The sequence below is a fragment of the Anabrus simplex genome, chromosome 1 (assembly GCF_040414725.1).
Source record: "Anabrus simplex isolate iqAnaSimp1 chromosome 1, ASM4041472v1, whole genome shotgun sequence".
NCBI lineage: Eukaryota > Metazoa > Arthropoda > Insecta > Orthoptera > Tettigoniidae > Anabrus > Anabrus simplex.
Window position 1 is genome coordinate 1565223023 of NC_090265.1, and position 25888 is coordinate 1565248910.

At 43.1% G+C, this 25888-nt stretch overlaps 1 protein-coding gene across 1 annotated transcript in view; it reads left to right on the top strand.

Annotated features, from left to right (window-relative positions):
* Positions 1–25888, top strand: part of LOC136862418 (uncharacterized) — a 245013-nt gene that overhangs the window by 85027 nt on the left and 134098 nt on the right. The window contains exons 4-5 of the mRNA XM_068226237.1: positions 2316–2531; positions 13589–13701. Of these exons, the coding sequence (XP_068082338.1) occupies positions 2316–2531; positions 13589–13701 (329 nt within the window). The remainder of the gene's footprint in view (positions 1–2315; positions 2532–13588; positions 13702–25888) is intronic.

Here is a 25888-nt window from a genome sequence, read left to right on the forward strand (position 1 = left end):
TGTGAATAACCAAGTGGGGCATTGTAAGAAACGTTGACTGTCTTATCTTCTTTTACGCCCCAGGAAATGCGAAAAATATTGACGTGAACCATGTTATTAGAATACAGGAGTAAGATACTTTCTTTGCAAAGGCTATATTTAACTGTTCCTTAAAAAAATATAATTTATCAGTAATGATACACTCATTAACTTCACTTTCAGTTTCATCGATTATTTTGTGTACAGATTCTATTTTGTCGTGGACAGTCACTTTTGAGTTACGAGCAGGTCTAAACAGGAAGTTATAAATACATTTCTAATTTGACCATTTTAATATCTTGCCCCCATCACCTAATGCACGTATATCAGGGTTATAAAACATGAAAATATCATGTTTAATGGATTTAAAATCAAGAGCCTCGTTTAATGTTAAGGAAGTACCAATTTTCGGAATATTTTCCTCAGTCACATACATTTTGAAAACACAGACTTTGGCTGTTAAAGTTGACGGAAACATTGTCCAAATCTAATTTGCGTTTAATACTGAAATTACCCTGAACGTCGTCGAAGTCCTTGATCCTGTCATATTCTTCCTCAGCTTTCTTTCTTTCCTTCCTCTTCCCGTTTTTCAATTTCTTCTTGTCTTTGAATAGGATTTTTGCTCGTTGTTGGAAGATTTTTTATACAGATAGGCAGGCACATTTTAAAACTTAGGAATAGCATCGTTTGAGAGTTTTAAATGGTTAGGTTTTACAGTTAAAAGAGACTCATCAGGTCTTTTAACGGAATCGTCCCTAATTACGAAACTTCGTCGAAGTGTTTTATGCACACAACTGAGCTTGCTGAAGGGATGAATTCGGTTCGATGGATAGCTATGATCCACTTTTGTTTCCGAAACACGCCAGTAGGAAATTTAAACACTGAAATATTAGGCTGTTTTGAACTGTAGTTTATTCTACAACCAGGTATACAACACGACGTGGCCATAATTCACAATGTTCACACACGTTTAAATCATTCAACACCATCGATAGCCACACTGCTGCGAAGTTCAGATCAGCTTATAAGTCACTGGCGAGAAGTGAAGCGGCTGGCGACTAGTGTGACGTAGCGCCCGAAGTGGAGGGGGAGCCTTATGGCCTGTATATCTAGTTGGCCTTGGTTAATCACACCTCAGTGCCCATGACCTAGGCAAAAAAACAAACATGCTACCCTTCCTCACAGCATATGCAAAGTCTCCACTGCTTGCTGTGGCGTCGTACAAATCGATTAGCGGCGACGAACGACATTTTATGCGTATTACCGTTAATAATTTTGTTAAAATAAGGAAAGAATTAGCTGATAAGACAACAGGGCTTGTACAAATGGCTTTTTTAAAATAATTCCTATAATTCCTAGTTTCAGCCGGCTAAAATGGAATACAAATATTATGTTTTCTAATCGCCGCTACTGTTTACAAGAGCAAGTAGGTCCAAGGAGTAAAGAAAGATATGGCAGAGATTGGAATAACAGACCATATAATACAAGACAGAACAACTTTCAGAAGATTGATACAAAATGTCAAGGGTCCCCAGGATAAGGAGAAGAGGAAAGGTAATAACATCTGGACACAAGAGATGAGGATGAAGAACTATTGGAAGTCAAGAAAGAAAAAAAAGGGTCAGGACGAATGCATAGTTTTACTTTCCGTGGTACCAGGCGAGTTGGCCGAGCGGTTAGGGGCGCGCAGCTGTGAGCTTGCATCCGGGAGCAAGTGGGTTCGAACCCCATTGTTGGCAGCCCTGAAGATGGTTTTCTGTGGTTTCTAATTTTCACACCAGGCAAATGCTGGGGCTGTACCTTAATTAAGGCCACGGCTGCTTCCTTTCCAGCTCTAGTGCTTTCCTATAACATCGTTGCCATAAGACCTATCTGTGTCGGTGCGACGTAAAGCAAATAGCAAAACAAGGAACAACTTTTTTTGGTCCTGAGATGACCAAAATCGAAAATAATAATAATAATAATAATAATAATAATAGAACAGTTGTGAGTTACTTCTAAATGAGCGAAGCAAGGCATTCTTAACACGTCGAGTATTACTAAAATTTGTCTCCTTTTACTCGGCATCCGCCCAAAACGCTATTAGTCTGCGTCTAGTATTTCGGGCCGTAAAAGCCTATCAAATTATCAATTAATTTTATCTGTGAAGGAGTCTTTCTATGTGTTATCGGCCCTCATAGCTTCAATGTATACTCGTAGAAAGTCAGGGAACTACTCTCCTCAGGAGTTATCATCTGAAATGGAGGCTTGAGCCTGGAAAGCAAGATATCCTATAAATCTGTAATATGATGTTTCAGGAACTATGGGAGCGAAGAAAGGCCCTGGCCAGTTCGTAATGAACAACGGTGCACTCTTCAGTCTGTCCAAGAACAGAACAGTCACGTCTCATGTTCAAGAAATCTCGTGCAGCAACGGACTGACGTGGAGTGTGGACGGCAGGCTCATGTACTACACGGACACCTTTACCTGGAGAGTTGATGTCATGGACTTTGATCCTGAAAAGGGAGAAGTTTGTGAGTACACAGTTGACCTACATATGTCTGGTGTTAGTTATTCTCAGTTTTCACATAATGATGTGTGAGGTTTAACAGCAACTAAGTTGACAAAGTATTGGAAACTAAATAATATATCGTCTCTGGAAATGCAAAGTATCGTAAGCTATTAGCCGTGGGCGACTAGTGGCGTGCATCGAAAAGAATCTCTTTCCTTATTTGTATTTCCTTCAAAATGAATAACTTCGTTTCTCTTGACATCATTTTAATAATTCATGCAGAGTTTGCAATTTTGTAACAATTAAGTTTGGCGGCATCTGATTCCTAATGACAGACCAAGGTATGTCAGACTATCGTGGAACATATGCGAGGATCGCGGAAGAACAGATTGGGGGATAAGAACGGAGTAATTTCCTATCACCAAAGAAATAAACTGAAAAATAACATTGTAGCATTAAGAAATTCACAGAAATATTAGAGTTCTTTGAATCTTTGCTGCATAACGTACCGTAAAATACGATATTACGATAAATGAGGCAAGCATAACCCAATTCAACGAATGGAATACGAAGATAAACAGCTGATTCATGCTATGACGCAGTATGTTTATTGATATATCGTCACCGAGCTCCATAGCTGTAGTCGCTTAAGTGCGGCCAGTGTCCAGTATTCGGGAGATAGTAGGTTCGAACCCCACTGTCGGCAGCCCTGAAAATGGTTTTTCGTGGTTTCCCATTTTCACACCAGGCAAATGCTGGGGCTGTACCTTAATTAAGACCACGGCCGCTTACTTCCCATTCCTGGCCCTCTCCTGTCCCATCGTCGCCATAAGACCTATCTGTGTCGGTGCGACGTACAACAAGAAGAAGAAGAAAAACAGAGATATATCGTCACTTGTAAAACTTGCAACAATTCACTAGTAATATACAAGAGACTTTCAATCTTTTGTGGAACAGAAATGTACAACTCCATACGTTACAAAAACCCACACTAATAACTTATAATGTACAAGACCATACGTTTGTGGAATATGCCCCAGGCAAAATGCTGGGGCTGTACCTTAATTAAGGCCACGTCCGCTTCCTTTCCATTCCAAGGCCTTTCCTATCCCATCGTCGATATTGATATTTTACTTTCAATGAACGCAGGCCGTAGGCGGTCGTGGCCTTGAGCCAACCGATCACAGAACAGCGCAGCGGTCAAGAAGCACATCAAACCGATTTGATTCTTGAGGGAGGAGCGGAGAGAAGAGGGATGAGTGAAGTGCCGACATGAACGACACTATTGAAATATATGGGTTTGTTTTGCATCTCTCAGCTTCTTGTGTGAAGAGAAAGGAGTGCTGAGCACTGAGCGAGGAGTAATCCACTCGGCATGTTCGTACCCTTATGTTTCAAGTGCCAAATTTATTTGAGGCAGTTATAAAACGTGTATATACTACAGCATTGACCGACAACAATCACGAACAATGAGACGGACGCATCTCACGTTCCTTCCAGAATTAAACCTTGTCACTTACGATAACCTGGTCTTCTGTAGCTTATATCACTGATGGTGGTTACGGTACCGTAACTTTTAATACGTTGTTTTTATTGACGCTTACAAGATTTTGCCAGCATATGCAGTGGAGTCCGATTGACGTACAGTAGGCTATAACACCGTAACCTCAATTTGCACGAAAATGTCGCTTACGGTACTTTGTCTTTCCAGGGACGATATTTTAAGCATAGGATTACTTTAAAATTGTTATATGATACCAGGCGATCTTCAGTATTCAATTGCATGCTGTTCTATCCACCTCTAGCGGATTATATTGGTGAGATGGGGATCATTTGTTCCAACAAAATAATGTCTTTTGCTAGAGGCGATCAAGGGCACCTTCTCTCGGGAATTTTAAAATTATTATTAAACTTTCTCTCAGGATAAGGATGTGTGGCGGACTCGAGTATTAATATACAGTATGTATATAAACTCCTGGAACTTTGTTTATGTTTTCAAGACTTCTTATTGTTATCTCTCTGATAATTATTATTCATGTTGTTGTACGTTTCTTTCCCACGATACTTTGAAGGTTCATTAAACGCATAAATACATCACTCTTTTTCCTATTATTGATTTTCTATGAATATCATCAATAACTACATTGGTGACCCCGACGTGATTAAAAATACGGCGCGGGACACACTTTTGTGGTTAGTCAAGTGTGAAAATGACAGATGCCAGCAACGAAGCAAATCCACCGCCAACAACAGTATGGAACGAAGCGGGTATTGCTCGCGTTTCAGTGAAGATTCCGCCCATCTGAAATAAAAACAACAACATAAAGGTATGGTTTCTTCAAGTTGAAACACAGTTTACTACGTTGGGTATCACTAACGAAACCACGAAATTTAATCATGTTGTTGCGTCATTAGAAGCGGATATTGTGGAATTAATTTCCGACTTTTTATCTCGACCATTATCTACCACTCCGTTCACAGAGCTTACGGCAAGACTAATTCAGGAACTTGAAGAGTCAGAAAATAGAAAAGTGACGAAATTATTAACAGAATTAGAATGAGGTGATAAGAAGCCAACTCAGCTCTTGCGTTATCGTTCTCTATATGCGATTTTCTATTTTACGCAATAAAAATATCACACGAGAACACTTTTACGTATTTCTAAAACTACTTTATTATCACTACGAAACTTATCCTGTCAGAAGAAGAAAACATTCAGTGCCTCTCTCCGAATACAAAACGAACAATCGCTCTCTAAAACAATCTACATAGAATTTATACATGTTTCACATCAGAGATCTAATGGTGCTGTTCCTTGACGCCATATTGGAAGTCTGTGTGTCCGTACGTCCGTTGCTATGTTAACCAGGATAAGCATATGCACGTTATACGTCCATGGACACGAAACATAAATATAATAACGTAATACTTTCGGTTAAATGTAAACCTTCAAAATACGAGTATTGAAGGTTTTATCATAATTAGGATACCTGTCCTACGACAGCGTGAGATGCGAACTTTAGCCGCTATGCAAGTCAAGGACGATTTTTTGAAAACCATGTTTATGCAGCGGCTTCCTGTTACCGCACGTTCTATATTAGCTACGAGTAAAGATGATCTGGACACCATAGCTGACAAAATTGTTGAAATTTCACAACCAGGGTTAAATGTTTGTGCGCAAACCGTGCAGGCACAATCCACCACTGCAGTCAATAAAATAAATGTTGCCTGTAACGATCGTAACTCAAGACTAGAAATGCAGATCGCTGAATTAACACTGACAATCAATGAATTGAAAACGCTGTCACGTTCTTCAAGAAGTAGCTCACGTTCATTTCGTTCCTCACCAAGAAGATCACGAGACAGGTCCCGGTGAGCCCAGTGTTTTAATCCTAATGGAGCATTATGTTGGTATCACTTTAAATATCGCAGCAGGGCAAAGAAATGTCAGAGCCCATGCTCATGTCAACCACCTTCCGCACAGAATTCCAACAAGCAGTCCTAGTCGATACCGGAGCTGACATTTCTGTGATTTCGCCTTCGGATAGTGATCGCAAAAAAAAAAAAAAAAAAAAAAAAAAAGATCGTAAACTTTATGCAGCAACGGCACTGGTATTAATATTTACGGAGAGCGTCTACTAGTACACAGTTTGGGCTTACGGCGCAATTTCACATGGAATTTCGTAATTGCAGATATGCAATCACCGATTATCGGAGCCGACTTCATTCACCATCATAACCTTATAGTAGATATAAAGAACAGGCGACCCATTGACCCATTAACGTCAGCAGAGACACCTGGCATATTGATTAAATTCTCGGGCATAGAAACAGTTTATGTAATGCCACCAGATCAAAAACATGCTGACATTCTAAAGAAATATCCCAACTTGCTCCATGAAAACGTCCATTTCGACATCCCAGATACCTCTGTTTTTCATACCATTGTCACAGGACATCCTGTAACAGCAAAGGCACGACGACTACCACCAGATAAACTCAAAGCAGCTAAAGCAGAGTTCCAACAAAATGATCAATATGAAAATCTGCCAGCCGTCAAAGAGCGCCTGGGCAAGTTCCCTCCACTTAGACGGATCCTGGAGACCTTGCGGAGACTACCGTGCTCTCAAAATCGCCAAGCCTGTCAGATATCCTATTCCTAACCTTCAAGATTTCAACAGCCAACTACATGGAAAACAAATATTTTCAAAAATAGATCTGGTCAGAGCTTATCATCACATCCCTGTACATCCGGATGATGTACCTAAGACAGCAGTGATAACTCCATTTGGTTTGTTTGAATTTTTACGACTCCCGTTTGGACTCCGTAATGTGGCTCAAACTTTAGATTATCGACAATATACTCAGAGACCTCGATTTCGTGTACTATTATATAGATGACATCCTAGTGGCATCACAAGATGAAGAAGAGTACAGGAAGCATTTTCAAATGCCTCAGTAAGTTCAACATCAGAATCAATCTGAACAAATGCATTTTCAGTTCAACAGAAGTACCTTTTCTGGGATATGTGATATCTGCAGAAGGAATCAGACCACTACCAGAGCGAGTACAAACCATTGTTGACTATCCGCTACCTACAACAATAAAAGAACTGCGCCTGTTTTTTGGCCTCGTTAATTTTTACGGAAGAACACTACCAAATGCAGCCAGTAAACAAGCAGAGCCTTTGAACCTTCGCCACGGGACTAAGAAAAATGACACCAGAAAAATTAATTGGACAGAACATCTTCGACAAGCCTTTAATGACCTAAAAATAGCTTGGCCGATTCAGCATTTCTAGCTCACCCATATTCAAATTTACCTCTAATTTTAATGGTAGACACCTCAGATTATGCTATTGGTGCATCCTTGCAACAAATCAAAGAATAACCTGCAATCATTAGCATTCTTCTCCATGAAACTGACAAATGCAGAGAGGAATTACTCAACCTTCGACAGAGAACTCCTCGCGGCCTACTCAGCGGTGAAGCACTTTCAGTACATGCTTGAAGGACGTGATTTCCCGATTTACACCGACCACAAGCCACTCACATTCATTTTCAAGCAACGTTCAGGCAAAGCTTCTCCACGTCAGATCCGACACATTAGTTTCATCGGACAGTTCACCACAGACATACGTTGCACTACTGGGAAGGAGAACATCGCAGCTGATGCTTGTTCACGAATTGCTTTAATCACTATACCTCCAACTGTTACCATGAGACAAATAGCGGAAAGCCAACAATGTGACGAAGAACTTCCGCACATTAAGAATACGTCACTTGCACTTCGAACAATAATGTTGCCCAATGGTAAATAACTTGTTTGCGACATGACTGAAGATATGATTCGCCCATATGTACCTCAACAACTACGACAAGCAATTTTTAACTCGCTACACAATCTAGCTCGCCCTGGGGTTCAAGCAACTATTAATTCAGTAAAAAAAGCACTTCATTTGACCATCACTAAAAAGGACTTAAAGACCTGGACATCAGCGTGTATTCCTTGCCAACGAAGTAAAGTCTGGAGACACACCAACAGTGTAGTGGGACATAATTCTCCAACGGCAGCAAGATTCAGTTACATTAACGTGGATATAGTTGGACCACTACCTCCATCACAAGGATATAGCTATTTACTAATAATTATTGATCGTTTCTCCCGATGGCCAGAAGCAGTTCCATTAGCTGATATCACAGCAGAAGCAGTTTCATTTGCCATAGTGTCAGCATGGATATCTCGTTTTGGCTTGCCTCATACCATAACTACTGATCGCGGAAGGCAGTTTGAATGTCAACTTTTCAAATGCCTCACAAGCACACCGAGCATCGTCCACATTAGAACTACAGCATATCATCCGGCAGCAAATGGGAAAATTGAACGCTGGCACCGTCAATTAAAATCTGCTTTGAAGGCACAGATGTCTGATGATTGGGTTTCGAGGCTTCCTCTGGTCTTGTTAGGACTTCGTTCCTACATAATTCCGCAGGTCAATACCTCGCCAGTGGAATTGGCTCAATTCACAATTAGGTTACCAGGAGCATTTCTCAACGAACAGAAATTAGTACACTAAAGAAAATGCAAATTGCAACACCATGAAGGAATTGGTCGTTTGTGTTGATTTTCAAGATGTGGAACGATGCCGTGTAGGTATGTAAACGATCAAAGTTTCAGACCCATTGGATTGTTGCTACAGGTCTCCCCACGTGATTGGTCGCGGAGGAATCAACTCCAGTATACGGACCATGGTGTAGCGTAGTTGACTTGCAGTCTGTGCAGTGAAGTGTTCCCCGCCAAACATGCCTCGACGACATAGAAGAGCACACTATCAACAACTGTCGCCGTTTAAGAGGGCTCGGATAATTGCGCTGTGTGAGGCTGCATTATCGCTAAGGACTGTCGCTGCACGTGTTGGCCGACAGGCATCTACGCTACAACGTGTATGGCAGCAGTGGTCAAATGAAGGTACCCACACTCGTAGAACCTGGCACAGGTCCAGCGCGACAGGTAACTGTGAGAGAGGATCGCCGCATCATTCGCATGGCCCGGATGGAACCCCATGCAACAGAAGCGCAAATTCGAACAGCTGTGGCACCCCACATTACGCAACAAACAGTTGGCAATCGCCTGCGTGTAGCTGGCTTACGAGCCCGTGTCCCTGCAGAAGGTGTTCCATTGACCCCACAACAGCGACATGTAAGGCTGGCCTGGTGTCGAGAAAGATCGACGTGGGTCGACGAATGGCATAGGGTCGTCTTTAGTGATGAATTGCGCTTCTGTCTTGCCCGCAGTGTGATCGCCGGAATCGTGTGCGCCGACGTACCGGGGAGAGGGGCCGCCCAGATCTTATTGTCGAGAGGCACACAGGGCCAACACCAAGCATTATGGTCTGGGGAGCTATTGGCTTTAATGTGAAATCACAATTAGTGCTTGTTGAGGGCACTATGACTGTTCGACAGTACGTTGACAGGGTACTCAATCCAGTGGTTGTCCCTATAATGGCGAACATTGCTAATGGGATGTTTCAGCAGGACAATGCCCGGGTTCACATTGCACGCATCTCCAGAGAAGCTCTCCACGACATCACAACCTTAGAATGGCCCGCCAGATCCCCAGACCTCAGTCCTATTGAGCATGTGTGGGACATGATGGGTCGTCAACTGGCCAACCGTCCTCAGCCACCCACAACTCTGGAACAACTGACCCGTGCAGTGCAGCAAGCATGGGGCACAATTCCTCAGGAAGCGATCCAGGGCCTTATTGACTCCATGCCTCGACGAATTCATCAATGTATTGCAGCTCGTCGTGGGCACATCCTGTATTGATTGTTGTGCAAACATGCGGTCAGTGGGACCTGAAATCATCGAATCAAAACGGAACACTCGTCCTGCATGTTCAATTGCAGCAATGTAGCACTACTCCTTCTGGGTGTTGCAATTTCCATTTTCTTCAGTGTAACTGACATCCCAACCTTCGTTTTCAAATTGAGGGAACAGTTGAGGAACCTAAGACCAATCCCAAAAGAACATCACGACCACAAAATGATATTTATTCACCCACGGCTGATGGTGAGCAAATTCGTTTTCGTTCGACATGATGCGGTCAGAACACCTCTTCAATCACCATATGACCGCCATATCCAGTCCTGTCTCGCAGTGACAAACACTTCGAGGTGAAGATGCCAACAAGGAAACAAACTATTGGCACTGATAGATTGAAACCTGCCTTCCTTCTGACAAACCAATCATCGGGTAACATGGAAGACACATCTGGACAAACCACTTTTGACATTCCGTCGAATTCTATTCCAATGATTGTCAACCTTCAGAAGACGACAGGCAGCAATCAACCCAATACACCTGCACCACGGATCACCAGATCAGGTCGAAGGGTCACCTTCCCTCGAAAATACATGGACGCTGTCACAGCGGAGGAAGTGTGTGGCGGACTCGAGTAGTAATATACGTATACAAACTCCTTGAACTTTGTTTATGTTTTAAAGACGTCTTATTGTTATCTCTCTGATAATTATTATTATTCATGTTGTTGTATGTTTCTTTCCCACGATACTTTGAGGGTTCATTAAACTCATAAATACATCACCCCTTTTCCTATTATTGATTTTCTATAAACATAATCAATAACTACAGATGTCTATTTGCTGAATCAAGTCTGTCTATACTGATCACTGTGTGATTTATGATTTTACCAGAGGGTAGGATGGTTCGAGACAGGCCGTAGGAGGGGGGCGGAGCAGGAAATCGTTATCCAGTACAAGAATTAATAAAGAATTAACGTTTCTTCTGATAGCACCTGCGGAGGAAGATGTGATCTGGAGTGCAGTATATGAGCACAGACTTCTTCCCTGCTCATGCTGAGCCTACCTTATGTCGAACTATCATCGTCTTTTACCGCCATGGAGCTATTCTATCCGTGAGCGTGGTGTTAAATTATTACTTTCATTTCACTAATGTGCCAGAAGCGATAAATTGCAATCAGTTTCGACCTGATCTTAGATGTTTACATCCCATCATTCATGCCACTGCCTGTAAAAGGTGCGCGGCAGGCCTCGGTAACAGACACGTTTGACTAGTCAAATTCCTCTAACTTAAGCGTGACTTTTATACCGATAAGCTTTTAGGTCATCCGCTTTTATTATTTTAATTTGCTTTTCTCTCAGTTTAACGACGCACTATAAACTCAGGTTAATTTTCGGCGACGATAGGGTTGGAAAGTGCTAGGTTTGGGAAGGAAACGGCTGTAGTTTTAACTGAGGTACAGCCCTCGAATATGTCAGATGTTCACCCCCGTAGTATAACGGTTAACGCTATTAGTTGCTGTCTCCTGAGGCTCAGGTTCGATTCCTGGCACTACCAGAAATGTAAGGTTGGCTGGATGGCTGGTATGTGGTTAAGAAGATAGCCTACATGCAGTTGACCTCTATTGAGTTCGGCTCCATGGCTAAAAGGTTGGCGTGCTTGTCCTTGGTCACAGGGGTCCCGGGTTCATCCTCATCACTACGTGCAGGTCTCCTACGGAGTCAAATTAAAAGACATTCATGTGGCGAGCCGAAATTGTCCTCGGACACTCCCGGCACTATGTAAAAGCAATACGCCAGTTCATTTTACTTCCATTGGGAGTGTGTCTAAAAAGGAACGTGGGTTGCGTCACATAGCTGCGAGATTGCATTCGGAAGATGGTGAGTTCGAACTCCAATGTCGGCAGCCATGAAGGTGATTCTCCGTGGTATCCCTGTTTTACACCAGACAAATGCTGGCTGGGGCTGTACCTGGATTAACCCTTGACTGGTGAAGTGATGTTTTAGTGATTTGTCTGGTGAGGTGGCATTTGTTACACCAGCGTGAAAACTGTCCTTAACGGGAAAACTGCAAGTAACAAAATGTTAGAAATTGGCATGTATAGGAATTGCAAATCATAATTTCAAATGTGGATATTGAGAAAAATGTCAACAAAGTCACTTTCTGTTTAAAAAGTAATTTCAAATAATTGAGGAGAAATTCACTGATATTTTATTTATATCAACATCTAACTAACATCTACTCAACCGAGCAAGTGCTGCATCGTTTGGGTCACATAGCTATCAGCTTGCATTCGGGAGATAGTGGGTTCGAATCCCACTGTCGACAGTCCTGAAGATGGCTTCACATTTTCACACCAGACAAATGCCGAGGCTGTACGTTAATTAAGGCTACGGTAGCTTCCTTCCAACTCCTAACCCTTTCATATCCCATCGTCGCTATAAGACCTATCTGTGTCGGTGCGACATAAAGCAAATTGTAACATCTATTCACTATCATAGTGAGAGTAAAAATTTCATTGCTTTATAAGAAGGCAAGTTTATAGGGTACAATCAATGTAAAATTTCTCTGTACATATGCCATAGATTGGTGTTTTCTAAGCAGAACATCTGATGATTCCTCCCCTGATTCATCCTCTCTTTTTGGAGATGTTTTATTTTTATTTTTCTAGTGGTTTAACGTCACACTGGTACATTGAAGGTTTTCGACTACGCAGGGATGGGAAAGCGGCCGTGACCTTAATTAAGGTACAGTCCCAGCATTTGCCTGGTGTGAAAATGGGGAACGACGGAAAACCATCTTCAGGTCTTCCGACAATGGGATTCGAACCCACTATCTCCCGAATGCAAGCTCACAGCTGCGTGATCCTAAACGCACGGCCAACTCGCCCGGTGGAGATACCTTTGTTTTGTTTCACCGTCATAATAGTTTTGAAAACCTGGTGCAAATGTATTACCTTCATTGCCACTGTTATAGCTCTCTTTAGCGTAGACAATATAATTTACCCAGTTCCCGAACGCAGGATCATTCATAGTCAAAGCTGTTTTCGAGGATGCCATTACAAAAATAAAAATAAATATTGTAGGCTTATGTAATAAAAGCTTGGAGACTACATTACCCACAGCAAACCATATTAATCACTGAGGCATAAAAGTGTTACGTATCTGGTGAGCTGGGATTTGGTGAACTTCTGATGCGCAAAGAATGGCAATAATAATTCTAAATTCAAGCCGCGGTATTATCACATTCTCTGTCCGGCTCCATGGCTAAATGGTTAGCGTGCTGGCCTTTGGTCACAGGGGTCCCGGGTTCGATTCCCGGCAGGGTCGGGAATTTTAACCATCATTGGTTACTTTCACTGGCACTGGGGCTGGGTGTATGTGTCGTCTTCATCATCATTTCATCCTCATCACGACGCACAGGTCACCTACGGGTGTCAAATCGAAAGACCAGCACCTGGCGAGCCGAACTTGTCCTCGGACACTCCCGGCACTAAAAGCCATACGCCATTTCATCACATTCTCTCTTTTAGACGGCTGGCGATAAAGTGACTGAAAGCTACCTGGCTACACTGGGGGCTTGTATTTTTGGTGGGGTTCAACAAACCCTATCTCACCAGTTAAGGGTCACGGTTACTTCCTTTCCATTCCTAGGCCTGTCATATCCCATTGGCGCCATGGCACGTCTGTACAGTCAATAGCAATACCCTTTAGGCCTCCATTTAGGTTGCGTTAATCAACACTGCTTATGTTACAGCTAATCGACGAACATTCTTTGACTTCAAGGCCAATGGAATTGAAGGACACCCAGATGGCATGACCATTGACACGAAGGGAAGATTGTATTTTCCTTGCTTCGGTGGAAGTCAGGTTAGTATTGTGAACACTATTATTGTGAGATTTGACATCAATCGAGTTTCGTGATGTAATATGTTGTAAGATTTTGGGTTATATATTAAGTTAGTTCCACAACTGTGATCTATTGTGTAGCCAGAGCAAGAAGATCTTAAAGCCTACTTAGCGGCAGTTCTGATAACGGAAGAAGTTAAGACTGGAAATGTACCGGCCAGTCGGCGGTTGCCTACAAGTGGCCACGGCTGGTCGGACCGACTAACCGAGCAGAGCAGGGATAGCCGCGGTTCTGCCGTGTCTCTACGCCTCTGCATTCGGGAGACGAAGAGAGGCTGGTCCCCACCGCCGGCTGTCCTGAGAATGATTTTCAGTTGTTTTCCATTCTCGTGCACTAAGGCGAATGCCGGGGCAGTTCCTAGTATAGGCCACGGCCGCCAACCCTCTCACCTTCTCCGAGCATCTCCTTCACCGCGATGGTGTCACCGTCTAAGTGGCCCGCCTCCTCCTTCAGGGGAGGAATGAAAACATTTACTAGTAGCAATGTACCCGTCGTGTTACAGCCTCGACATTTGCCTGCTGAGGAACCATGGGAAAACAGTTTCAGGTTACTACTACTACTAAAATGTTTTCATTCCTCCCTGAAGGGGAAGGCGGGCCTCTTCAGACGGTGACGCCGTCTCTCAGGCCGGGAGATTTGTTACGGTGAAGGAGATGCTCGGAGAAGGTGAGGGGGTTGGCGGCCGTGGCCTATATTAAGAACTTTCGCGGCACTCGCCTTAGTGCAGGAGAATGGAAAATCACGGAAAACCATTATCAGGACAGCCGACGGTTGGGGCCAGCCGTGAGGTCAGGGCCTGTCCCGTCTCCCGAATGCAGAGGTGTAGAGCCACGTTAGAGCCGTGGCCACCCCTCCTCTGCTCGGTTCGCCGGTAAGAGTGCAGAGCTGCTTGACCACGGACCAGCCGTGGCCACTTATGGGCCGAGACCCACTAGACCCACTCTGCTATCAATGGTGGATCTGCAAGCTTACAACTACACACCCCGTATAGTGCAGCGAATTTGCTCGACTGCCATCACAACATTCATTTCGATTGCAGTGGTTTTTACTTGTTTTATTATTAGAATAATATTATGATGATGCGACTTCAAAATGAGAAAAACTCAAAACTTTTAGGATGTTTAAAAAAAAAAATCTAGGATACTGTCGAAATTTCTCATTTACGAATCCTGTCAACAGATCGTCGATGAAAATATTGTGTAATATTGGATTGCAAATAGGTTTCACTCCGCGATCCAGAACAGTAATCTACCGTACAACCTGGACAGAAACATAGCGGGCACGACTTGGCTACGCGCGTGTATTTGTGACGTGACTTATAGTGTTGGCTACTGAATGCATGATTCGAAGCAGTGTATCGATTCATTCAAGTGTCCGAGTGAATCGATTCACAGGAACGGCGTGTTCACGGCACACGATTCAGCTTACTCCCAGCGGACAGTGCTGAATGGTGCACTCACGGCTCACTAGCGGGACACTGGACGTTGGCGGGGAGTCGAGCTTCCGCTGCAGCGAGACAGTGAATCATGGCACACCGAAAGAATCATGCGCAAAGCACGGCTCAGTGAGACACAAGATACACACGGCTCCTTATCGTCACACTGGACACTGGCGGAGAGCCGAGCTTCCGCTGCAGCGAGACATACAGTGAGCCATAGCACACCGAAAGAATCGTACGCAGTCATGGATCAGTGAGACACAATACACACAAGGTTCATTGCATTTACTATCCTCTTCTTACGGGGAGGTTTAAATAATAGGTCGATTTATTTGCAGTGTTAAAAAGGTAGTCAAAACATAGTTCTAAAGTAGCCAGGAAGTAGGTAGGCTATTAGGTTATACTATTTAATAGTTTAATGAATCTTAGTATTATAACTTAGTTGACACTTGACAATTAAACTAGACTCTAGCCTGCCGTATGACTATGAGTCATGCTCATGACCACTCAATAGTACCTGTTTTATATTGGGATGAACGACTCAGTATTCTCTCAGTTCGTATGTCACATCGTTGCACAAGACTTCAAGCATATGTGGACAGTAAGTGAGCCGACTGACGCAATAACTTAACCAACAGTTTGTTCAATCAGAAAACCAGTGGGCTACTGTATATCTCTGGTAGCCTATACAAAATATGACGATTTAAAAAATCCTCTGCTGATAGAAAAATACAGTTTCAAAAATGACTGAGCGAGCTGGACGTGCGGTTAGTATCGCGTAGCTATGCGCTTGCATTCGGGGGATGGTGGGTTTGAGTCCCACCGTCGGCAGCCGTTCAGATGGTTTTCCATAGTTTCCCCATTTTCACACCACGGTCTGGGACTGTACCTTAATTACGGCCATGGCTGCTACCTCCCTAATCCCAGATCTTTTCCATCCTGCGTCGCCGGAAACCTTCGATATATTAGAGTGACTAGCATTTTTTTTTCTAAGAAAGGAGTTTATAGTAATGAAGACCAGATGGCAGCAGCGAGCACTGAATGCTGTTGCTGCTGTCTTACCAGTACATACTACACAGATGCAGTAGGAGTGGTGACTCTAATGTGGCGTGAATCGGATCACTGTATCGATTCAGTAACGTGAACGGAATCAAATGAATCGATTCAGTAAAATGAATCGAATGTCCCATCACTAGTGACTTATGCTCCCTGCAGGGGGTATTATTTTGAGGATGAACATGAAGAGGAGCACCTGTTTGTTCCATATAAGATTTCATTTCCGAAAAAGTCTAAAGTATCTTTTTTTTAACATTCAGTTATGTTGCTATAGTCTTGGAGAGTTAGATGTTCATCATTAAGAGATATAAATATATTAGAATAGTGCCGGGATGTGCAGCTTAGACGGAGAGCTGGCCTTCTGAGCTCAAGTTGGCGGATTCGACCCCGGCTCAGTCCGGTATAAATTGAACGTGCTCAGATACGTAAGACTCGAGCCGGTACATTTATCTGCATAGAACTCCTGCGGGATAAGATTCTGACACCTTGACTTCTCTGAAAATCGTAAACGTAATCTGTCGGGCATAACATTATTATTTATTTATTTATTTATTTATTTATTTATTTATTTATTTATTTATTTATTTATTTATTTATTTATTTATTTAGGCTCGTTTCAACCTCCTATGAGACGGTTAGGCCTACACAACTTCCTTGACTGTTGATGTTCTTTCTTTTTACGCCAAAACTCCTTCATTCTCTGGCTCGCTTTTGCTCGTTCCTCATCTGAGAACACCCTTCTTGCTCTCCTGGGTTTCTCTACAAACAGACCCGTCACCTCCGCAATTTTCCTTCTGAACACTGTTCTGTTTGTAATATCTCCTCAATGCCGCATATTTTAAGATCCTAATGAACTTCTTTCAGTCATGGTGCTTGGATCTTTTTTGTTTCCTGGAAGATGAGGATCTTATTTGCTAGACGTTCCGGTCCCATTTTTCTGAAGTGTCCATAGAAAGTCATTCGCCTTTTTCTTATCGAGGTTGAAATGTTCTCGCATTTTTCATAAAGCTCTTGATTTGATCTCAAACGGAAGGTAAACTCATTTCCTGTTGCTTTCTTGGCTCCGAGAATTTCCCTCAGAAATGTACGTTCTTTCTTTTCTATTTCGGCAGTCCCTTCTCTGCTGCATACAGGTATTCGGGTTTCACCACGGTATTATAGTGTCTGAATGCAATCTCCATCTTCTTTGCTCTTTCTTCGACCGAGTTCGATAGCTGCAGTCGCTTAAGTGCGGCCAGTATCCAGTAATCACGACATAGTGGGTTCGAGCCCCACTGTCGGCAGCCCTGAAGATGGTTTTCCGTGGTATCCCATTTTCACACCAGGCAAATGTCGGGGCCGTACCTTAATTAAGGCCACGGCCGCTTCCTTCCACTTCCTAGACCTTTTCTATCCCATCGTCGCCATAAGACATATCTGTGTCGGTGCGATGTTAAGCAAAATAGCAAGCAAAAAAAAAGTAGCCCTTTCTTCGATAGCTGGCTTCTCGTTGTTGTCAGAAGACAGAATCTCCCCAAGGTATTTGAATTTGTGGACTCTCTTTATGTCACCATACTTGGTCTTTATTGTCGATGTTGGTTCTTTGGGATCTATGTTCATGTATTGTACGCGCACTTTTTAGTGATAGATTTTTGTACTCGGTTGAAGAGTAAGAAGGGAGCACTGTCGGTTCCGGTAATACTGCCAACTGAATGGAAATGAAATCTGAATTGAATCGATAATATGATCGATCGATATTAATTTTCTAAACCTTTATTATCTTACGCCAACAACTGTGTCACACACACACACTGTATAACATTTCCCGTTGCGAAACGTGTTCCTAGCATGAATTCTATAGTTTGGCTTTGCTGTGTAAACAATAACAGTACGAGTACTTAAGTGTACGCCAGATGTCGCACAGCGATAATAAGCGATTCTTTCTTCTGTGTTTTAAAGGTTGCCAATACGAATCTCGAAGATAACCGAAGTCGACCGATTCAGCACTAGAGTGTAAATCTATCGCTAAAAAGTGCGCAGATAATACTTAGTTTTCTCAAAGGATATTTGCAGTCCTGCCTTTTCTGCTGTTTCTTGCAAAACCTTTATCTGAGTAGTGGCAGTCTCTAGATTTTCAGCGTAGAACACTAAGTCGTCTGCAAATGCAATATTCAAATTTAAGTCCATCCTTTTTGCCTATCTTGATTCCATTCAGGATATGTTGCTGACTCATTTCTTTTCGCCATTCCCTTAACACCTTCTCTAAGACGCAGTTGAAAAGGACTGGGGAGAGGCCATCTCCTTGCCTCACACCTGTCTTGATTTCAAACGGTTTCGATAGCTCTCCAAGGAATTTCACTTGTGACCGGGTGTTTGTTAATGTCTGTTGTATTATGTTAGTTATTTTGTCATCAATTCCAAATTCTTTCATCAGTTTTATTTATGTGTCCCTGTCGACAGAGTCATATGCCTTTTTGAATCTATAAATGACATGATTACCTTCTTGTCTGCTGTTAAAGTTTAGTTTTGATTAAAGTCTTGATGGTAAATATCTGCTTCGCACATGACCGTCCTTTCCTGAATCCTGCTTGGTATTCCCCCAACTCTTGATCTATGTGATTCTCTATTCTATTCTGGAGCGCTTTGGACAATATCCTGTATGCGACTGAGAGGAGTGATATGCCTCTATAGTTGTTAACATTAGTTTTGTCTCCTTTTGTATGTAACGGGTAAATGATAGCATCTTTCCTTTCATCTGGTATCTTTTCCGCTTCCCAAATCTTTTGGAAGAGTCTCACTAAATGTTCTAATACTTTGGTCCCTGAGTATTTTAGAAGTTCCGCCACGATTGAATCTTTACCGGATGTTTTTTTTTTTTTTTTTTTTTTTTTTTTGCTAGGGGCTTTACGTCGCACCGACACAGATAGGTCTTATGGCGACGATGGGATAGGAAAGGCCAAGGAGTTGGAAGGAAGCGGCCGTGGCCTTAATTAAGGTACAGCCCCAGCATTTGCCTGGTGTGAAAATGGGAAACCACGGAAAACCATCTTCAGGGCTGCCGATAGTGGGATTCGAACCTACTATCTCCCGGATGCAAGCTCACAGCCGCGCGCCTCTACGCGCACGGCCAACTCGCCCGGTTTTGTTGTTTTTGAGGTTCTTAATTATTTCTTTTATTTCTTCTTTGTCTGGTGGGGCTGAGTCGAAAAGTTTGGATTGGGGTTCATGGAAGGACATCTCTTTCTTTGGAGGTTCGCAGTTCAGTAATACTTTAAAGTATTTGGCCAAATGTTCACAATTTGGTTTGTTGTCCAGAATCAGTTTACCGGAATCGTTATTGAAGAAGGTAGTGGATGGAGAATATTTTCTAAGCTTTGATTTGAAGCTCTTATAGAAGTTTCTTGTGTTGTTCTTGAAGTTCTATTATTATTATTATTATTATTATTATTATTATTATTATTATTATTATTATTATTATTATTATTTTTATTATTATTATTATTATTATTATTATTATTATTATTATTATTATTATTATGCGTGAATGGTTCCTTTCGGAACACACGAAGCTTAATTATGATTTCGTTTGCGGATCCTCTTCCTTTCTTCAATCCACTTGGTTTAGTACTTCATTCTCTGGAATAACTTCCAACTTGTCAATTTTCTTTCTATATATATTTCAATTCAAAATTTCTTCAGGTTGAATTTGCGCGTTCTTCATGTCCGCTTTTGTTTGCTTGCCCAAGGTATATTCTTCAGTTTATCAACTCTTTCAAGAATTTGGTGGGTTAGTCTGGTTTCTGGAAGCCTCTGAACATGTCCATAAAATTTTAGCCTTCTTTTTCCTGAGGTCTGCCGCAATATTAGATCACTTTTCTGTGGATTTCCGGGATTGGAGGCAGTACCCTTCTTCCGCGTGTCTTGGTCCTAAAATTGTCCTCATGATTTTTGCTCTTCTTTTAGGATATTTTCGAGCTCGCACTTTCTATGAAGCGATAGAGTTTCCCCTGCTTATAAAGCCTCAGGTTTGATTACAGTATTGTAATGTTTAATCTTAATGAGGAGAGACATACATTTTTGTTGTTGTAGATTTTTCTTGTTCTCCCATTATTATTATTATTATTATTATTATTATTATTATTATTATTATTATTATTATTATTATTAGAGGAAAGCAACGGGAAACTACCTCACTCCTCATTTCCCTAGTACGCCTCTTCAGTGATGCCTAGGCCATCTATGACAGCTGATGGCGGAACTGTTGAGGATCCAACCAGCCTTCGGGCTGAGGATTAAACATACATACATACATACATACATACATACATACATACATACATACATACATACATACATACATTATTATTATTATTATTATTATTATTATTATTATTATTATTATTATTATTATTATTATTATTATTATTATTATTATTATTATTATTACCGAACAGGTTAGCTCAGTGGATTGGCTACACGGCCAGTTATAGCCAAGGGCGCCCATACCCGGGGGCAAGGTGGGGCCGCGGCCCCCCTCTAGCTCTCAGGGAAAGGCTATGGGCGAAAAGCAGCTTGAGAACTGGCAAACTGAGCATGTCCGCGGAAAATCCCGGCACAAAAAACCATACGCTAAAAATATTTTTAATTATTATTATGTTTTATTTTGCACACTTTCATGGTAATGATATTCAAGCAATTGTACAGATTTTAGGAAATCAAAGCACAGTAAACCTTAATTTACAATACATTTTTACGCAGAATTATAAATATAAAAATATGACAAATATAATCATCCAACTTTTTGTTTATAACGAAACAAATAGATTACGATCCTGTATTACACTGACTGACAGTGGCAATGCAACACCAAGGAGGAGTGGTTCGAAAGGGATGAAAGTTGGGGAAAAAAACAGAGACGGCACGGATGAATAATTGATGTTTATTTCAAACCGATATGCAGGTTACACAATGCGCACGGCATCGACTCAGTAGGATGTAGGACCACCGCGAGCGGCGATGCACGCAGAAACACGTCGAGGTACGGAGTCAATAAGAGTGCGGATGGTGTCCTGAGGGATGGTTCTCCATTCTCTGTCAACCATTTGTCACAGTTGGTCGTCCGTACGAGGCTGGGGCAGAGTTTGCAAACGGCGTCCAATGAGATCCCACACGTATTCGATTGGTGAGAGATCCGGAGAGTACGCTGGCCACGGAAGCATCTGTACACCTCGTAGAGCCTGTTGGAAGATGCGAGCAGTGTGTGGGCGGGCATTATCCTGCTGAAACAGAGCATTGGGCAGCCCCTGAAGGTACGGGAGTGCCACCGGCCGCAGCACATGCTGCACGTAGCGGTGGGCATTTAACGTGCCTTGAATACGCACTAGAGGTGACGTGGAATCATACGCAATAGCGCCCCAAACCATGATGCCGCGTTGTCTAGCGGTAGGGCTCTCCACAGTTACTGCCGGATTTGACCTTTCTCCACGCCGACGCCACACTCGTCTGCGGTGACTATCACTGACAGAACAGAAGCGTGACTCATCGGAGAACACGACGTTCCGCCATTCCCTCATCCAAGTCGCTCTAGCCCGGCACCATGCCAGGCGTGCACGTCTATGCTGTGGAGTCAATGGTAGTCTTCTGAGCGGACGCCGGGAGTGCAGGCCTCCTTCAACCAATCGACGGGAAATTGTTCTAGTCGATATTGGAACAGCCAGAGTGTCTTGCACATGCTGAAGAATGGCGGTTGACGTGGCGTGCAGGGCTGCCACCGCTCGGCGGCGGATGCGCCGATCCTCGCGTGCTGACGTCACTCGGGCTGCGCCTGGACCCCTCGCACGTGCCACATGTCCCTGCGCCAACCATTTTCGCCACAGGCGCTGCACCGTGGACACATCCCTATGGGTATCGGCTGCGATTTGACGAAGCGACCAACCTGCCCTTTTCAGCCCGATCACCATACCCCTCGTAAAGTCGTCTGTCTGCTGGAAATACCTCCGTTGACGGCGGCCTGGCATTCTTAGCTATACACGTGTCCTGTGGCACACGACAACACGTTCTACAATGACTGTCGGCTGAGAAATCACGGTACGAAGTGGGCCATTCGCCAACGCCGTGTCCCATTTATCGTTCGCTACGTACGCAGCACAGCGGCGCATTTCACATCATGAGCATACCTCAGTGACGTCAGTCTACCCTGCAATTGGCATAAAGTTCTGACCACTCCTTCTTGGTGTTGCATTTGCTCTGTCAGTCAGTGTAACTTGGCAACTACCTATTAACACTACTCAGGGTGAAAATTAAAAAGGTGCGACACTTTGCAGAATTAAGTTATTAGCAAAATAAAGGAGAGACGGCCACGAAGGGCGTGAAAATGAGAGACTCCCAAGGCTTCGCAGGGGAGGGAATTACGATATGAAGATAAACTCAACTTTTATCCCTTAAATATACAAAATTATTAGGGCTGATTAGGCCTATATTTTAAGAAGAGGTACAAGCGAACAACCATCCTCATAACTCAGCAAACACCGATATTTCACATTCCACCACCCTTTATCATTTGAACCATCCAATTCAAACTTTATTTCATGCTCAGTGTTTTAGCCTCGATGTTAACACAACTATCAACTCAAAGCAAAATCTTAAACTACCGGTAATTAATAAATGTAAATAGTCGAAATGGTGTGTACTTTCCAAATAATGTTGTGATCGATATTGCAGCTGTATTTTGGGAACAATTCAACAATATCCATGATCATTGTTAGAGATAATAATATCCAGAACAACTAGGGGGCCCATTCCATACCACGAAAATGCACCCCAGACCATAACAGAGACACCAGCGCCGTGGACCACACCTTCGAGGCAGGCGGGATCCATCGCTTCATGTGGTCTGCGTCATACACGGTGCCTCCCATCGGCATGGTGCAGTTGAAATCGTGATTCGTCCGACCATATCACGTTACGCCATTGTTCCAGTGTCCATCCCTGGTGACTGGCGACAAATGCGTGTCGTTGTGCCCGATGACGTTGGGTTAACAGTAGCACCCGTGTGCGGCGCCGGCTCCCATACCCCATAGAACCCATGTTCGTATGGATTTTCCACTAGGAGACGTGTCTAGCATGGCCTGTGTTTAATTGAGCCGTGATTTGTTGCACGGTTGCTCGTCTGTCATTATTGACAATCCCTCTCAGATGTCGCCGGTCACGGTCATCAAGGGTGGCTGGACGGCCGGTCGTTCGTCTGTTGTGGACGTTGACACCCGCATTCAACCATTCATGATACACCCTGGACATGGTTGATCGTGTGAAGCCGAATTCCCGCACCACTTCCGAAATCGCACTTCCCATCCGTCGGGCACCGACCACCATACCCCGTTCGAACGGTGTCAACTCACGATGACGTTCCATGTTACACCTGTCACATGCACAGCCACTGCTCACAAGGTCTCCTATACAACTGCCGCTGGCACAGGGGGCGTGTGGTGCGCAGACAACACACCTGCGCGTCAGTGCTCTGCTATCCCATGTCATTTGCTCAGTCAGTGTCGACCAAGGTATGAATATGACAAGCAGATTAGAGCAGATGTAGGATGCAGCAATTATGTAGAAATTAAAAGGTTAGCACAGGCTAGGGTGGCATGGAGAGCTGCATCAAACCAGTCTATGGGTGAAGACTCAAACAACAACTTGAGTTTCGTTGTGACTCACAGTATCTCTTATTCCTCTCCAATTTTAATCCAGTTTTCCGGAAATATAGTCGTGAAAAGCACATATTTTGAAAGTCTCAACTGACATCTCTGTGGTGGAATGTAACCGAATCATGCTGTTTTTATTTGTCAGTCCACATATATGTTTTAAGAGAACATTATGTCTCCTTTACACGAGATGAAAACTCTCTCTTGACTAGGCCAATAAAGTTGAGCGCTGGGCTGAGTGGCTCAGACGGCTGGCCTTCTGACCCCAACTTGACAGGTTCGATCTTGGCTCAGTCTGGTGATATTTTAAGGTGTTCAGATACGTCACCCTCGTGTCGGTAGACTTACTGGCACGTAAAAGAACTCCTGCGGGACTAAATTTCGGTAGTTAGGAGTGTCTCCGAAAACCGTAAAGGTAGTTAGTGGGACGTAAAGCTAACAACATTATTAGTAAAGCTGAGCATTTGACCTGTTGACGGTAGTATGTCAGCAGGTACAACTCCAGCAGCTCGTTTGCTGGATTAATGGAGTCTTTCACTTCCACAACTTGAAAGGTCTTAAATCAAGCGCATGGAAAAGTAAACATACCTTCAAAATGCTGTCCTTGGCTTCTTTGGATACCGTCGTAAGTCTGGATTTGGCAAAGTGTGTCTTCTGAGAGACGAAGTGGAACTACTTTTATACGAACGGCAAATCATTGCAGACATTGAACATAACCAACGTACTTATTTGTCAGAGGAACCACAATTTGGAAAAATTCTGCCCAAACTGAACTTGAACTATTTGAAACATTTCGTAAAATATAAATATTTTCATTTAGTTTTGCGTTCACCTGTTTCTTGTTTCCCAGTGCCATTTGATGATCTTCGCACACGCCACTTTTTTTTTTTTGCTAGTGGCTTTACGTCGCACCGACGCAGATAGATCTTATGGCGACGATAGAACAGGAAAGGGCTAGGACTGGGAAGGAAGCGGCCGTGGCCTTAATTAAGTTACAGCCCCAGCATTTGTCTGGTGAGAAAATGGGAAATCACGGAAAACGATCTTCAGGGCTGCCGACAGTGGGGTTCGAACCCACTATCTCCCGGATGCAAGCTCACAGCCGCGCTAATGTTCCATGTCCACTTACTGGACTGTCACTTCCGACTTCTAGGTATCCGAGTTTGAATGTACGGGCATAGCAGTGTTGCATAACCATTCCGGCGTTTTTCACAGTGAAGCATGAAGTTCTCGCATACGTACGATGAGCTCATGATTCCCGGCCCGTTGCCAATCCCTACCAGACAGTAGTATGCAGTCAAAGGATACCTCGAAAGAATGTTCTTATGCGGCATATAACGTTGAGTGTAACATACTCGAATTCTTGAACGATGTGCATGATCCTTAATTCCCATGTGCATACGACATCTGTCTTCCCATTCGGTGGTGGGACAGATTCGTTAGAATTATCCACAGCAGTGGTTTCGTCCCTCTTCAATAGATTTGTTCCACATTGCATAACTAGTGTCCGGCTCCTTGGTTGAATGGTCAACGTAGTGCTCTTCCGTTCAGAGGGACTCGGGTTCGATTCCCGGCCGGGTCGGAGATTCTAACCTTAAATGGTTAATTCCCTTGGTTCAGAGACTGGATGTTTTTACTGTACCCAGCATCTTTGCAACTCACACACCACATATAAAACTACCCTCCTCTACAATAACACGCAATATCCTATATACAGCAGATGCCGCCTATCTTCGTTGGAAGATTTATTCACACGAAATTGTTATTATCGCCGTAGTCATATTCCATCGAACGTTAGCCATGTCTCTGAAAGACAATCCACAATCTAGAGCTGTAATTCTCCCATAATCGAAATAGGGAAACCTATTTATGCGCATGAACAGCTAGCAAATCAATTTTCACTACATAACAGTGGCTTCCTGTCTTATACTACTTCACTGTCACCTGACTGATCTACACTATACGTTGTGCTACTAA